General features: G+C 33.7%; 1 protein-coding gene across 1 annotated transcript in view; it reads left to right on the plus strand.

Moving 5' to 3' along the window:
* Window positions 1-18,673, plus strand: part of LOC132754036 (uncharacterized) — a 77,507-nt gene that overhangs the window by 16,634 nt on the left and 42,200 nt on the right. The window contains exons 5-7 of the mRNA XM_060744625.1: window positions 12,040-12,644; window positions 12,924-13,226; window positions 13,371-13,595. Of these exons, the coding sequence (XP_060600608.1) occupies window positions 12,040-12,644; window positions 12,924-13,226; window positions 13,371-13,595 (1,133 nt within the window). The remainder of the gene's footprint in view (window positions 1-12,039; window positions 12,645-12,923; window positions 13,227-13,370; window positions 13,596-18,673) is intronic.

An 18,673-nucleotide genomic window follows, 5' to 3' on the forward strand; every position in this document is an offset into this window, starting at 1 on the left:
TTTCATTTGTACTTAATTGTTATCCAATTTAATTTGCTTCGACCAGGTCGCAACAATCAAACATTTCATAATTTCAAATATGGCATAACTTTGTTAATTTATGCATTCGGTTCTACTTTTCCACAAAAATATGCAACTTAACTAAACAACAAGTGCGAAAGTAGAGAACAATTGTCAAGGCTGATTTTGTTACATAACTGTTCAAATCAGTTGGCGGCGTCTTTAATGTGCAGCATCAACATTTAACTTATTATAGTACTCATATTTGTAAAATTCTCACTTCAACCGTGACTTGTTGTCGGTCCACTATATCCAATACATTGGCCGATATTGACCCGTTTGTAACCTCTGGTGTGTTAAGTTTACGTGTACGAACTTTGCATTAACCTTTTTGGCAACTTTTATCCAATGGCGAATTCGCTTTTTGTTTATTTTTCTTGCTATTTTCTGTTTATCTTTTATCCGACATGAATACTGCAATCAAACTTAAAACATATCACAAAATATCTAATATAGTATCCTTTCAACAACTTATAAATCCATTTACATACATTTTACTCAGAAGGTAAATTTTTGCGTGCATGCCTTACTTGACCGCGTGATTATTGCCCCGGAGCTATTTGTGTTTACTTTTTTGTCCATGGACCCGGATTTTATCAATTAATCCCTTCGATTTACAGCTAAAAATAAATTCGGATTCAACAAATCCTTTCGATTATTATATTGGTTCCCCTTTCGGTGATGCGTAGCATGTCATATTAATGAATGAGAACCGAAAAGCAGTTCTGCTGTACATGAATTCGAAAGCTATAAATAGCTATAAATATTCTGATTTTTGACACTAAGGTTATAAATTTGTTATTTCCTCTTTTAAGTAGTACATGAAATTATAATTTATTACATTTTTAATTATATTTACACAAAGCATATCAAGTATACTATTAGTGATTGAATTTGTCAATATAAAGAAGATTTCAGGCATAAGACTTTAATAATTTTGCTTTTGATAATTATTCTTTATTGATATTTATGAAACTAAATGTTTAATAATAACATGTTGATACTGTGGTTGTTTTGAAATAATTATAACTTTAGTATATAAAGTTACATTTCATTGATATGATTGGTAATTTATTCAAATAGGTCACCATTTTAGAACTATAACATACTTTAAGGGCATGAATGGTGACATGTCCGGGGTCCGTACTCGACAGCGAAAGCTGCTTTTTGTGCCCAGAAGGGCGGATGGACCCTCATTAAGCATTAACATACATACATATGATTGGTAATGCACGAAGGTAAATTATCAACATTATGTGCTTCAAAATTAACTCTTTAAGGGCATGACTTGTGACATGTCCCGGGTCCGTACTGCATTTTGTGGACCCTCATTAGGCATACACTATAAATTGATAGATCGCATCATTTGTAACAGAAACTTTGATCTGCAGTTTGAACATGGGCACTTTTTTTTAATTTAACATGAAAAAAATGCATATAATATTATTATATTATAATATTAGTCCCTTTTGTTACTATTTGTATATTTGTTATAATTATAATAATTAAAAAACAGACTTTGATATTTTTATCATCTTATGTTACGGACTACAGTAGTGACACAAACTCAGTACAGTCATGTCACATAACATTTACAAGTCTTGTAAGTCTTGTTTGTATTCGCCCCTCTTTTTAATTATGGACAGTACATAAGTATAATTATGCAAAAAATGGTTTACAAAACATTCGGAAAAAATCTACAATAGTACTTAATCTGAATATAACATGACCTGTGCGTAGGAATAATTTGGTAAGGTATCTGTAATGAGCGCATTTTTTTGCTCGGAGCTTCTCAATTGCTGCATTGCAGCAACATTTGTACTTGTATACTCAGATTTCAATGTGTCAGTTCTTTTACTACATAGCCCGTTAATGTTCATGTAAGCACTAAGATTTAATCTCGCGCACGCGATTTTGTGCATCTGTGTGATCTTCGTTTCTATAAATAGTAATAGGAGAATTCCCATTTCTGACAGCTGTCAAATCGCGTCTATATGGGCTGGCGGAATGTTTTCGTCGCAAAGTACGATCTTTTGTACGAGATACATGTGAGCCACTTGGCATGTCTGACTATCTGAATGCATATTGTCTGATAGCAATTTCCGAAAGTTATACTGATTTTGAGAATGAGTATCATTTTTCAACAGGACTGATATTTTTACAATCATTTTGCACTAGGAATTAAGAAGTCTTTCATAGCAAAGAAAATGGTTACCAAACTCCGAGTTCTCAACATGTTTTGTCTGCTCACAAATGTATGGTGACCAATATTCGCTTTGTGTCTCCCTTTTGCGAAAACTGCTTGCATTTAACACATGTTCGGCATATCTGATAATCCGGTACTGTTACTGTTCTTGATAGATATTATATGGTGAGTATATTTGTAAATTTGCTGCATTCCGAGTTTACCGTTTGTGAAGTCTGGCCTGCTTTTATCAGTGAGCTAAAATTGCTGTCCGTTCATGAATGGGGCGTACTCAGATGGGAACGGGTAACTCATTAACTACATTACTGTGTAGCCATATTGTACGTGCGACAATTATAGATAAATGTACTACAGAAGGGCAAGTTTGATCCTGCATTTGATGACTATATGTAGTTTAGCCAATTTCACATGTATTTGTCATTCTTTTGTAATTTACGTACAAATTCCAACTGTGAAATTCATCATGAATCAGCCAACTGTCTACCAACAATTTTGCTCGAAACGCTTCAAACACTTTTGATCTTAGATGTTCTCCACGGTGTTTTTTTCAGCGTTTTAAATTTCTTTTAGATAGTCGTAATCAACAGAGAATCCAGGATATTTATTCAATCAGTTTACACTACTCATTACATATTTTATAAGCTAGTATGACACTTAGTCACCTTGACTTCTCGACCGACCCCTTTTGGTATTAAAATGACTTCTAGACCCCTTGACACTTAGGCCCCTTTTTATATGACTTTTCGACCTCTAGTGGCTAAAATATTTTGACCACTATATTTTGTACTTTAGAAGCATAGATATTCGAGCAAAAGGTTTAATAACTAATATTTCCAATTATTGAATGCTTTCCAGTGCTATATCAAATGATTATATTCTGATAAACCACTATTGAAATTTAGAAAATTTAATTCTTACTTTAGCCGAACTATATCTGAATACGGATGAAAGGAATATCATTAATAAATGGAATAACAGGAAAAAAATACATGCCGTCATACTAACATTTTGCTTCTTTCGGAAAAGAAAGTCAATCATACATCATGTTAAAACTTTAAAAAAATTAGAGAAGTATATCAGAACAATATTTTCAAAAGATGCTTTGACGTCATAAAGGAGAATGCGCGCAACATTACGCTGCAAAATCAATAAAAAATATATTCAAATTCACTTTAAAAGCATGAATTAAAAAGAAAATTTATTTGTGTTACATAATTATAAAATTGAAATATAAATAATCCGTGATCACCAGCTATTCTATTTTAACTCGTGGCTACGCCATTCGTGAAAATATTGTATAATTATGGTGTTCACTCTGTGAAATATATTTCAATGCAAAGAAATATCCTCTATATGTTTTAATTATTTTCATAACAAAACTAAAACGAAAGCAATAAAGCAACATGGTGTAATTCATTTAATCATGTTGCATAGCAAAACAATAGTTAAGTAGCATTGCAACATAGCAGTAATAATATATTTGTTTCTTTTAATTTTGTTTTTGCACGTTGTGTGCATTTCATGTTTATTCATACATAATAATAATTTTACATATCTACTTAATCAATGTTACATATTGAATTGACCTGTCTGTAGTTCGAAGATGCGTTATCTCATTTTATTGTATTAACATTATGAATAAGAAACCAAAATACCAATCAATCAATTATTCGGTGATATTTGAAAACAATCTTTATGTTTTCAATTAAACGTTTTTCTAGATTTTCAAGTACTATATTTTACAACTACAATGGGATTATGTTATGTAGAATTGTAGTTATATAAACTTAAAAAACTACATGTATATTGTAACATAAATAGTTTAATTCAATTCTGAAACTATTTTGTAACATATCGCATTTCAAACAAGCAATTTTCTCTCATAATTTGAAAGACATATTGCCTTAACAATCTTCAAAAGCAATATTTCGGATGGGTACGCATCATGAGTTATTCACATAACACCTGTTGCTTTTTGCGGTTTTATGTTACCCACCTATGTGTGGAGCCTCCATTATTTAAAATATTCATTGATAACGTTTGAAATAAAAAAAAACATTTTCATAATATGGTGTTGGTATTATATTTAGTCTCTCGCATATAAACTTCACATCAGAAGTGGTTCTCTAGTACTGGAAGGGACTATTCAAAGCAGATAAATGTTTTTGAGTCGCCCATGAAAAGATTAAAATTAATATTTTGAGGCGCCCCTTCAATTATCGATCATTATACTAGTACTTTCTTTTTCTTTTGTTTTCCTAACTCTATGTTTTTTATCAGTCTGATATCCACATTTCTTTTTAGTTATCCATCACTCTGCATACCTATGCTTTTCTGTCCCTTGTACATACAAGTTGTCAATGTTGGCTTTGCAAAAGTTCTTACTCGCCATAATAGCTATCTCATAAGTCTTATATGAAACGAAACACTTGCGAAGCCTTCATTAAATCATACAAAATATATAGGTCACTTCATTTTCCAATCACTTTTCATATTTTGCTTTGGGTATTTATCTGTAGTATCCCATTGTGTTTTCGATGCATTATATTGGTTATCCTCAAATAAACTGTTTATCGTCAGATTCTCTTCAAAAAGGTAATGACATTCACCACTAGAGTTTATAATAACATACAATTTACCAGTAATACTTTAACTTTGCTATTTGAATTGGTGTACTATTCCTGGCTAGCAGTACTCTTGCATGTATCTGGAGACATTCATCCGAATCCTGGTCCAATCTCAGCTACTTCCTCAATCTCACCCATGACCTCTACCCCATCGGAAATTAAACATATTTAAAATCATCTTTCTTTCGTACATTTAAATGTTCAGAGTATTGAACATAAACTCGATATCCTTTTTTCAGAACTCTGCGATTTTGATATTCTTGCTTTCTCCGAAACTTGGCTCAAAAGTTCTGTATCAACAGAAGACTTATTACTTTCCTCGTATCATTCCCCTGAACGCAAAGATCGCATTGGGGATGCTCACGGTGGTGTTATTTTGTACATTAAAGACAATATACACTACAAACGTAGAACAGATCTAGAATTAAACAGGTTAGAATGTATTTGGATCAAGTTGATTCTTTGTAACAATCGTCCTATTCTATTTAGTATCTTCTATCGCCCGCCTAACTCAGATGTCATATACAACAATCTAATTGAAGATTCTATTGGTCTAGCCATTGACACTAATATACCTGACATCATCATTATGGGTGATTTCAATATAAATGTAAACTGTTATTCATCAAACCGCAAAATTACATCCATCACTCAACAATTCAATCTAGAACAACTAATTGATGAACCAACACATTACACTGAACATTCAAATTCTTTGATCGACCGTATATTTGTTTCAAACAAAAACAATGTTATTCATTCTGGTGTTGGTGATCACTTTCTAGAACAAGAACTAAGGTACCACGTTCCTATATTTGGTTTTCTGAAAATCCGTTAACCGCGACAAATGTGTTTTGACCGCATTGTTTTGGAATATGAACATGCTGACTACGAAGCAGTACGTGAAGATATAAATACATTTGCATGGGAAAACTGTTTTGATGCAGATGTTAACATATATGCGAATAACGTAATAAATCAGATACAAACAATTGCTAAAAATAACATCCCTAACAAATTGATAAATGTAAGACCATTAGATGTTCCATGGATGACAAATTTAATCAGAGTTAATATCCGTAAACGAAAACGTCTGTATAAAAAAGCTAAAATGACAAATTCACAATATTACTGGCAAATCCATTCGTAATGAAACAATATTATTGATACGGGAAGCCAAGTCAAACTATTTTTGTAAACTCTCAAATAAATTGAAAAATGAATCACTTTCGTCTAAAGACTGGTGGAAGAGTCTTTTATTTCATCAACAAATAATAGTAGCATTCCACCAATGAGAGATCCCTTAAACAGAAATATTGTTTACTTAAATAACGATAAGGCTAATCTTCTGAATAACTTCTTCGTAGAACAAATGTCTATTAACGATGAGAACAGAGATCCACCTTACCTTAGTTCACCACATTCCTGTCTCAACGATATTGTGCTTAGCCCTCATGAAGTAAGAGATGTTCTTCTTTCGTTACAAGTTGACAAAGCAGTAGGTCCAGATGGTATAAGTAATAGAATTTTACACGAGGCGTCTCATGAACTATCTTTCCCCTTGTGTGACTTATTCAATGCTTCTCTACGATGTTGTGAAGTTCCAACACATGGAAAGAGGCAAATGTCACTGCAGTTCACAAAAAGGGCGATAAATCTCTCCCAAATATCTACAGACCCATATCACTTTTGAACACTACAGAAAAAGTATTTGAGCGACTTGTATTTAAACACATCTTTAACTTTCTCAAAGTAAATAATTTTCTGTCTACTGCTCAGTCTGGTTTTATCCCTGGTGATTCTACAGTTAATCAGCTGACCTTCATTTATGGTACCCTTTGTAGATCACTTGACAATGGCCTTGAAGTTCGTGTGGTTTTCTTTGATATCAGTAAAGCGTTTGACAAGGTTTGGCATAAAGGCCTACTTTCGAAACTAAAGCACGCAGGTATATCTGGATCTTTGTTATCTTGGTTCAATAGTTACCTTACTGATAGAAAACAAAGGGTCATACTATCTGGCGCTTACTCATCATGGGCTTTTGGAAAAGCAGGAGTCCCTCAATGCTCTAAACTTGGTCCCCTATTATTTTTGATCTTTATAAATGATATTGTTAATGAAATCGAATCTTGCATAAACCTCTTTGCTGATGATACCAATCTTTATGTTATAGTTGAACATCCTAACACAGCAGCCACACTTCTTCAGCCTGACATCCAAAAAATATCTTTATGGGCAGAAAGGTGGTTAGTCACCTTCAATCCTTCAAAATCGGAATCCGTACTTGTAACCAGAAAGTGAAAGCGTCAGCATCACCCTTCATTGCATATGTTAACCAACAAATTCCAGAAGTTTCTGAACACAAACATTTAGGCATCTTTCTTTTTTCTGACTGCAAATGGCACAAACATATTGAATACATAACTGATAAAGCTTGGAAAAGGGTTAATATAATGCATAAACTGAAATTCTCTCTGGATCGTAAATCTTTGGAAATTATGTATATAGCATTCATTAGACCTATTTTGGAATATAGTGAAGTAATTTGGTGTAATTGTACCCAATATGAACTCGAACAGCTTGATAAGATTCAAAATGAATGTGCACGCATTGCAACTGGTGCAACCAAGCTTATTTCACTAGATACTCTGCAGAAAGAATTTAATTGGGAATCGTTATCCGAAAGAAGATATAAACACAAACTTATTATGTTTTACAATATGCAGTCGAACAAAACTCCAGATTATCTCTCATCATTAATACCAAATCCAGATCAATCCCGATACAGCTTACGAAACTCTGAAGATATCAGAGGAATTACATCAAGGACTACAATTCCACAATGTACCACAATTCGTTCTTGCCATCAGTTATTCGTGATTGGAACAACTTGCCTGTTATAATACGAAACAGCCCTACAATATCTTCATTTAAAACTTTCTTAAACAAGGACAGAAAATATACACCAAATATACAGGTAGTCGTAAACTGCAGGTCCTTCACACTCGGCTTCGAACGAACTGCAGCGCATTAAATCACCACCTGGTTTTGAAAAACATTTCTCCTACCCCTTTGTGTAATTGTGGGCAAATTGAAACTACCCAACATTTCTTTTATGAGTGCTGTGCATACGATGCCGTCCGCAGAACACTCCTCCTTAACTTGCAAGACTTCAGCACAAACCTTCATAAACTTCTCTATGGTAACCCATCTCTTACATACCAGGACAACGTTATTATATTTACAAATGTACAAAATTATATAGAAAAAACGAAAAGATTTACTTAGATCCATTCTTATTGAGACTATAATCCTTTCTCACCCTCTTTCTTCTCCTTTCCACTATTTTGTTTTCTTCTTTTACATATATTCTTACATTTTAGACATCTACTTGTAGTTAATCTATTCTATATAAGTTTATATATAAATATATATTTTTATGTGTGTATAATTAATACTTATTCCCTTGTCTAGTATATACTAACTATAAACTTATTTAAGACAAACCATATAGTTCGCCAAAGGAGAAGAATTCTATAAGACTTGTCTTTCATTCTCATCCTTTTCCATTGTGAAAAATGTTTTGTTTGTTATATATTTGTATGTACATTATATATACTTTCGGGAAAAAATATGTTTAAACTAAAACTAATTATCGATCATTCAGTTACGTGATGTGGACACAACAGTAATGTTTAAGCGTGGACACAACAGAAAAATCATCAGCAACAAAGTCTTCCCGCCAGCCTCCTTTGTCATGACAAAATCAATTATTATATTGTTGCAATTTGTCAAAATGTTTTACATGTTAGTAATATATGTAGATACACTAATGTCATTTTACGTTGCATATTATGGTGACCACATACACCTATGTGGCGGTTGTTTGTATGCGGTTTTATGTTACCCACCTACGTGTGGAGCCTGCATTATTTGAAAATGTCCATTTGATAACTGTTTTCCTATGCATATTTTACTTTCGTCATTTAAAAATAAAATTACATTTTCACGGCGGTTCTATGATACCCACCTATATGTGGAGCCTGCATTATTTGAAAATGTCCATTTGATGACTGTTTTCCTATGCAGATCAGCTGTAACATTTCGAACCCATTGAATGCAACATGCGCGTAATAAAATATTAAATCGCAGTGAAAACAAAACAGCCCTACGAATTAGTTTCATCATGTAGGGATCGTTAGTAGATTGTTTATTAAGTTCTGCAAAAACTATTGGAAATAGCTCCAAAATATTTATATGAAAGGACTGGAAATCCAAATTGATTTGTGTGCAATCCACTTTGAACCAAATATACCTGCACAATATATAGTGGATGCGGCATCGGTTAAAAAATTTACGGATTCGGAAGACAGCCAATTGTCATTTAAGAACATGCATCGGCCATTTAAAGTTTTCATTAATTTATCCCACATTTAAAGTCCGCTCTGGCTTCCTTAGTTAACCTAATATAAAAAGGTCATGACACACATATTGTCAATTCATAAAGTCGCCGTAAAAATGCACGAAATACAATATGTAGCGAAATTGAGCAAGCCTTAAAGAGATGTTTTTGCTCTAATGTTACTTTTTTGCAACATTTTTAAAGCTTTAAGCAGTTGGCATATCTTTATAACTTTATCCTGTGGTAGAGGAGCGGTCATATCCTTGGAATCTATTTCAATACCGTAAATGATAATACAAGAGGTAGGGATTGTGTTTTGTCCATTTGAATTGAAACATTTATCTCTTTACAAATCGTAAAAAAATATCAAGATTATTCTGACACAATGATGATTGCGAAGGACCTACAAAGAAAAAATCATCAAGAATTAAGATAATATGTGTATTATAGTTGTATTCCATTATCCATTGTAATACATTGCTAAAGCTGTTGAATAATTGACAAGTTATGTTTCAGCCCTATGCTAAATAAGCACCCATAATAAAGCTCTTTGACCATTATTATTCTAGGGACAGCCTAGAAAATGACGATCCGAGGGATGAATCGCAATAAGCCAAACATGCCCAATATGTTTTGGCCATTTAACAGTTGCGACCATACAATTATTAACTTTGCAACCATATCATCAACGCTATCATGTTGAACAGCTATGAATGCACTATCAATGCTTGAATTAATTGAATTTGGGTATGATAAGTTATGAATAAGTCGAAAAGTATTTTGTTCTTTTATTAGGGGATTAATGCTAAAGGAAATCTTATTAAATTAGGAGGTTAATAGAAAAACGGTCCCATGATTCTTCCCGCTTCAAGTTCCTCATTTATTTTAGCATGTACATCAGCTTTGTTTGAGAGAGCTGATGGATGGTTGCGTTCATTAAAATTAAATGTAGGATTGTTTTTAAGCTGGATATGGAAGCCAAATTGAAAACCTTGAATTAAAAATTGTTTTTCTTGTGAAGCATAACGTTGAAGATATACTTCTTATATTTTACTTCTTATTGGGGTTGTTACGAAAGGAATATTGTTCAATTACATTACTCTGTGATGGAGCTGCAGTGGAAGGAGGGTGAGACAGCTTTTGTGTTATGTTGACCAGTTTGTAGTGCGAAACAATTATAAATTTATATTTGTGCATCCCTTTCTTTTGTTATGAGCTTAAAAGCGTTCCTTGTGAAGATATCATCGTTTTGAGTGCGAAGAGGCAAAGAAGTCGCTTTAACCCAAAATTCGCAATAGATAGTAACCCATGGTATTTTTATCGACTTGTGAGCCAAAGGACCTGTTCTAGAAATTTCCCATACCCTCTTTCCAGATCTCTAATGGTATTCATTTAAGTAAAAAGGGGTGAGACATAAATGTCCATGTGAATGATAAATGCTTAAATCCAAGAATCTGTCGACATAGCTTTAGCTGATGACTTCGGCATCATGACGGTTGAGTTTTCAGCAGACTATGTAGTTCGACAAACTCATTACTCTATATTGTTTGTTTCATTTTGTCTGGAATGAGAGCGCCCGGTATTTAATTATAGGTTACCAATAAATTAATAAGAGTAATACCTGTATGGTTCACTCTTCCCGAAATAACTGATTCTGGAACAAGACTATTTGTATTCAAGGCGATGGCATTTGGTATGGTACATGTAGCAGGTTGTGTGGTATGAACATTTCGACTTCCGATAAATATTTCTTGTACTAGTGGTGCATTTGTGTGATTTACACTGTCAATTTCTCTTTGTATGTGTGGTGATTCAGTTTCAGTGGCGGAACCGGTGGTGCAAGACGTTGTATGTTGTTCTAAAATAGAGAAAATAAGAATCCCTAAAGAAAGCCCAAAACGACAAAATTGAAAATGTTGCAGGCTTTGGGAAGAATAAGAAGCAATGTAACAATATGCACTTTTTGTATAATTCTTTAAATACCAGTTCCCAAAGTAACTGTGATAACGGGGAAACTGAGAAAACGTTTAATTTCCACGTTCAGGGCCGTTCATAAACAGACTAATTCAAAACGAGCGTGCAACATTATCATTTTTAAGGATTCCGTTCTTTCTATTTTATCAAACCGGACTATCGAAGTCAAAGTCCTTCCAAAATATTCTTTATTGTTTTAATTGATGGCGTCAATCTATCAAGTTTTTTTAATCTTCAATTTACAAGTTCCAAGCCAAAATATTTGGACTGTTTAAAAGCAGTTTGGTTTGCATATTTACTGCAAATGCCAATCAACTTGCTTTAAGTTCTCTTTGTAGTACTATGTAAACCATCAAAACCATGTTTAAATTTACGACAGAAATTCAAAAAGCGCATGCATATTTGTTTCACTCGCTGCATGTACTACAAATAATTTTGAAAATCATAATACCAGTATTTGTTTCGGTAACGAGACATTGGTTGGCTTCCTCGCAGCCATGGTTGTGAAACAACTTTCAGTTTCCTGAGGAAATACCATTTTCCGTGAAAGTAAATTTCTTTTTCGAACTGAGCCATGGTTGTCTTAAATAATTATACAGAAACTGACGTCAGAGTTTTGTGGTTTTGCTACACTGATTACATAAAAGGTCGCATTAGTTTAAATAAGTAAAGGGCTTTTTTATTTCAAATATTCTATGTTATTTAATTCTATCAGTGCTATATGCATTCAAATTATCTTGAACCATTTCACGACTGCCTTTTGTTTTCAGATACAATGGAAATTATGAAGCACGGTTGCAAACAAAAGGACGGGTCAAAAAGCGGCCCAACTGTCAGTAGCTTTCAAGATGGTATGATACAAGTCAAAGAAGCTATAGAAAACTTCATGATTAAAGTATTCCGTAAAGACGTATTCGAAAAGTTCAAGGCGATTGAATTTACTGATTATTTGGACATGAAACATTGTATTGCAATTAAGCTCAGAAATGTTTCAAGTCATACTGAAAAGGTGCATCTCAGAATACCCACTTCGCTATTAGACATGTACAAAAATATTACCAAACAAGAATTTCAAGATGATTTATGTAAATTTCGAGAATTAGCAATGGTTCGTGATAAAATAAAAATACCTGCAAGCCAATTTATAGACCCTCTTGAAAAGGCAAAAATATGCGTACTGTCACATATAAAAGCAGAACTAGAAAATGAAAATATGAACAGTATCCTGGTGTTTGGCGAGTTTGCCCAAACCAAAGTTATACAGGAAGAAGTAAATTTGTTGCATCAAAATACAAAAGAAATAAGTGATGCAGACATTATGTCAGGCGCTGTTATTGTTGGCAAAATTCGCACACCTGGACAACTTATAAAATTGGTAAGATATTATTTTTTCATATTTCATATGAAAACAAAATGCAATTTTTTCCTTTCAAATCAATTTAAAGTTTTGTTTCGAAAGTCCAATATTTATGTCTAAGTAGTTGAAGATTAAACATATAATAATATGTAGGATACATGGACCATAATCATTGTTAAAATTACTTCAAAAACCTTCAAAATGAGTGTGAAAAGCCCAATTTAGACCGGAAATTTTGAACGTTTAATTTATTATGGGGGCTGTCTCCAAAAACATGTTCAATTTCATTAATTACAGGCCCCACGAACAATAATGGTGGCATCCCTTGACATTGGTACCGCGTATTCAGGTTGTTCCTACTCGTACTTCGAAGAATTCAAAACAAATCGGACGAAAATATATGCACGCAGCTGGAATTCAGGTTCAATACAGACAGCTAAAACTCCAACATGCGTACTAGTAAAACCCGACGGCAAAACGGTGGAGGCTTTTGGCTATGAAGCTGAAAACAGATATAGGGAATTAATAGAAGATAATATGCATACGTCTTACTATTTCTTTCGTCAATTCAAAATGATGTTATACAGAAAACTAAGCGAGGTATGTAAAAGTACTAGCTCTGACAGCAGCTGTTTGTACCCTAAATATTTCATATACACTTCTTATTGTTGATTTGTATTCTATTTGATATTGTTCATTTACTTTGGAAATAAAATGATAAACTCACTGTTTTAATCGATGCAGAAAATCAACAGAAACCTTATGCTGAAAGATGAAATGGGCCGATCACTTCCTGCTATTGATGTATTTGCGATGAGTATTCGATTCCTAAAAGACGATGTGCTAGAAAACTGCAACAAAGGACGTGCTGGTATTAAGATTGTTACACAGGACGTTCAATGGGTGTTAACAGTGCCTGCGATTTGGAATGATGGCGCAAAACAATTCATGCGGGAATCAGCTTTGAAGGTAAGGACATGCATATTGAGAAAATTTACAATTTATTTCAATCAAACATTTATATTGCAAAATGATTCTGTTTTGATATTTCTTTAAAAAACTGTTTTCGCGCTGTATTTACATAAATGGATATACTCAATTCGACAAGAGGAGAGCTATTTTTTATGCCTTTTCCCTTTCATATATATTCATTTATGGGCGGTAATGACCTTATAAAGTAATAGAATTAATGTGGTTATCATAAAAAATATCTATGATGAGAAAAACATAGTGCCATCGATGAAAGTAATCTGATTAGCTCGCCGCTTTGACGTTTTTATCTTAGTTTAAAATAACTTAATTATAAAAGGCCAATTTGCACAAAGAAACGGTTGGTGTAATGTAGTTGGTTCATCTGAAAAAAGGAGAGCTTAGTCGAAATAAAATCTGACAGAGTGAAACGCATATTTAAGTTTGTCGTAATTGGGCAATTGCAGTATCAATTTATAATTTTGGGCGCTCCACTTTCCTCAGTGATAGATGAACGCCGCCTTTCCTTGTTGATCTTGTTTATCATATTTGATATCTGCTCTTTTGACATGGTGTTATGTTTTGATACTTAACGTGTATATCAAGTTTAAAGTGAATTTCATTGTTTGTTTCTGAGATAATTGACCTTAACAGAAAGGTTAACCATGGCTAAAAATGGAAGTAGATCAAGAGGGTTATTATGCTAACTTGACTGAAGTATACGACGCTGGCTATGGAATGTCAATGGTTGAAATGAAAATTATTTGTTGCAATGGAAAGTCAGGTTTTGCTACAGAAGTGACTGGTTTGTTTCTATGGAAAGTCAATAATACATTGAAATTCAATTATTGCTATGGATGTCACCCTATACTATTTACAATCACTGTTTGCTATTGAACGTAATCAGTTTTTATGGAAGTTACTATTTGCTATGTCAATGGTTTCTATGGAAGCTACTTATTGCTTTTGAACGATTGCTTTGGAAGTCACTTTTTGCTAAGGTACTAAATAGTTGCTATGGATATCACTGGTGGCTGAAAAAATCATGGTTTGCTATGTGGAAATTTTAAATCAGTGTGATAGAAAATATATTTCATTATAAAATTTGTATATATAATTTGGTGAGAAAAAAGGTTAATATTGGGACCATGTGACCATAAAGCGAAAATGTCTAAACCTTGAGAAGAAAAACATCAAACACAAGTAAAAAGGCGGGAAAGTAAACAAAGGCAAAACATGGACAAGGAAAAAGGACAAATGCTTAGTACTGACTCATCGTTTAAACAAACACAATCTCATACCCCTCAATTGCAGATTTGATCGAACTTTGGATACACAACCCCCCCCCTCCTATGAATATTAGCGCAAGCCCCTACCCAATTATGGGGCAAATTGGTGCATGTAACTTATCTAATTTCATTTGACCGCCTCGACAGACTCATCCGGTGAGACAATGATCATGAAACGGTTGGATAGTATGGACAATAAATTTTCCAGATTAGATTGTAGTGTTGTAAACTTCAATGTATTGTTGACAGCACAAACATGCGTATCCAAACAATGGAATGAAAGGTCAGTGAACCCGATAATAAAGTAAATGCTTTAGAGCGTACCGCGGCTTCAAAATGCTTCTAAATTCAAAATTTCACCCTTTTGTGTTTATATGTTGAATTCTGCTGAAGCCGGTGCTAGAGGGCGTGAATGATAGCCTGCACTTTCCAGTACCGTCTATGAACAGGCTCAATCAAACCCAGCCTGCAACATTTTACAATTTTGCCGTGTTGGCCTTTCTTTAGGGATTCTGTTTTTCTCTATTTCAAGTCAAAGATTGTTGGCGATGAATAAACACCACAAAGAGTTAGATAGTTTTGCCAATAAAATGTCGAAAATAAAAGCTTAGAAATTGCATTGAATACAGAAATACAAGATTTGAAATCATTATTCGTACTCTGTAGGATAATTTATTGTTTCACAAAATACAAAACACAACAGATTGTCGCTAAATTCAGGACTTCCCTGATCGTGATCGGGTTCGACAAGCTGCCCAGGAACTGAAGGGATCTGTGGTAATCAGAACAGTACCAGAAAGAAGTAGTAGATCAGTGCTGAAAGTTAATCCCTGTCATATAACAAGCCAGCAGAAATGGAAAGAATTACATTAAGATGGATAAGCTTTACATTAGTAATCAGCTTTAAAGAGAGTCGTGTTAGGAACCAAGTGGGAATGTTTTACAATGTTTATCATGGAACATAGAAGGACTTATATGCGGAACAAAAAAACAATGCAAGGATTTTTCAGAAATATTATGTAAAAAACATCATTTGTCTAATTGAATCATGGTAAAACGAATCGTTAAATACTGAGCTTAAAAGGTATTCAAACCCAATACTTTAATATTGTACATATCAGCACCGTAGGTCAAAGCGGTCAAGTGTCAGACTTGTGGTTTATATAAAAGACACTATAAGGCAAGAAATAAAAAATTGTTTAAATACTACAGACTGTATAATTTGGTTAAAAAAAGATAGAACAGTTTTTAATATTAGAACAGACAGAACAGAATTGTTTAATATTTGAGATGATATATTTGTTTTACCTACATCGCACCTGAAACTTCCCCTGTGCATAACGTTTACATAGATAGTTTTTTTTTATATAATATTGAAATATATTATTCCGAGTGAACACCAGATGCAATATTCTAAAGGAGTGGCGTGGGCATGAGTGAACATAGAACAGCTGTGTTCACGAATGAAATATATTTCAATGATTATATCTTTAACAAATATTTTTTTCCATTTCATGCTTTTCGTGATTTTAAGAATTTATTTACTGGGTTTACCGCTTAACGTTCGCGCATTCACATCATGGTGTCACATCATCAGTTTTGAAAAATATAGTTCTGTTAAATTTCTCTAATTTTGTTACATTTTAACATGATTTATGATGACATCGACTTTTTTTCCAAAGAAGAAAACTTACGTATGACGGCATTTATACCTGTTATTCCATTTAGTTCTGATATTCTTTGCATCCGCTTTTAGATAAAGTCCGGCTACAGTGAAAATTTTATTTGATACATTTCACTATCAGAATATAATCATCTGATATTTTCAGTAAACAAGAACCCGGTTTGAGTGAAGTGATGCTCCCCGAATAGGTTTTGGATAGAGGAAAGTACACCTCTTGAAGTTTCAGAGTTATGTCCCTTGAAAAGGTTCAAAGTGCAATGATTTCAACATTAGGCAAGGCAAAGTAACTGTTCTTTGCACTTCACTTTTAATCAATGCCATCTATCAACCTACAAAGTTTCATGTTGATACCTCTTATGGTTTCTGAGTTATGATCGGGACAAAGTTCAAAATGTAAAAATGATCAAAGTGCAATAACTACAAAATTTGGCAAGGCGGAGTTCAAGTTCTTAAGCACTGCACATCTACCCATTGAGATCTATCTACCTACAAAGTTTCATGTTGATATCTCTTATGGTTTAAGAGTTATGTCCCGGACAAGATTTTTCTAAAAGGAACCGGGCAAAATAGACTTATGGTTCTTAAACATTGCACATCTACCCATTGAGATCTTTTTACCTACAATGTTTCATGTTGATATCTCTTATAGTTTTAGAGTTATATTCCGGACAAAGTTCAAAGTGTTAAAATTAACAAAGGGAAATAACTCCAAAAATTAGGCAAAAAAGAGTTATGGTTCTTTTGCATTGCACATCTACCCATTGAGATCTTTTTACCTACAAAGTTTCATGTTGATATCCCTTATAGTTTGAGAGTTATGTCCCGGACAAGATTTTTCAAAAAGGGGAGATAATTTAAAAACCGGGCAAAATAAAGTAATGGTTCTTTGACACTGCACTCCCCCTAAATAAGATCTAGCTACCTACAATGTTTCATGTTGATATCTCTTACAATTTTAGTAGTTTTAGAGTTATGTTCCGAACAAAGTTCAAAGCGTTAAAATTAACAAAGGGCAATAACTCCAAAATTAGACAAAAAAGGGTTATGGTTCTTATGCACTGCACATCTACCCATTGAGATCTATTTACCTACAAAGTTTAATGTTGATATCTCTTATAGTTTTAGAGTTATGTCCAGAACAAGATTTTTCTAACAGGGGGGATAATTCAAAAACCGGGAAAAATAGAGTTATGGTTCTTTGACACTGCACTCCCCCTCAATGCCCTCTACCACTGTATGAAGTTTAAACAAATTATCTCCGAGGGTTTTCAAGTTATGCACCGGACAAGACAACGGACGGACAAACGGACAATGTGACGACTATATGCTCTCCCATCGGGGAGCATAAAAAATGGAAAGCATGATATAACATATTGATATTTTTATGTCACCGCAGCATCTGCGATACTGTGGCATATAACGATTGACCTGTGTGTAAGTGTGTGTGTGTGTGTGTGTGTGTGTGCGTGTGTGTGTGCGCGTGTGTGTGTTATATAGATTATTTAGTGACCTTAAAATATCTTATTGTGAAAAACCACTGGTCAAATTTCAACCAAACTTAGCAGGATTGATCCTTGGGTGAAGGGCTTCCAAAGTTCCATGCAGAAATCTGGTTGCCATGGCAACCAAAAGAAATATTAAGAATAATTTAAAAAAAAAATCTTTTTGTAAAGACCAACAAGGCCTAGAGCGTAGATATTTTGCATAAGGCACTGCCTGGTAGACCTCTACCAAGATTGTTCAAATTATAGCCCTGGGGTCAAAATTGGCCCAGCCCCAGGGCTCATTTATTTTCACTATATGTACATATAGTAAAATCTTAAAACACATTCTCGTCTGAAGGTACAAGGCTTAGAGCTTTGATATTTGGTATATGATATCATCTATAGGTACTCTACCAAAGTTGTTAAAAATTTGCCTCTAGCGTCAAAATGAGCCCCGTTCCGGGGGTCATAGGTTTTCCTTTTAAGTATATACATATAGTAAAAACTTAAAAAATCATCTTCTTGAAATTGACAAAGGCTAGAGGTTAGATATTTTGGGTAGTAAACCTCTAACAAGATTGTTCAAATTATAGCCCTGGGATCAAAATTGGCCCCGCCCCG

Source organism: Ruditapes philippinarum, unplaced genomic scaffold, assembly GCF_026571515.1.
Source record: "Ruditapes philippinarum isolate M1 unplaced genomic scaffold, ASM2657151v2 ctg2288_1_1_1_1, whole genome shotgun sequence".
NCBI lineage: Eukaryota > Metazoa > Mollusca > Bivalvia > Venerida > Veneridae > Ruditapes > Ruditapes philippinarum.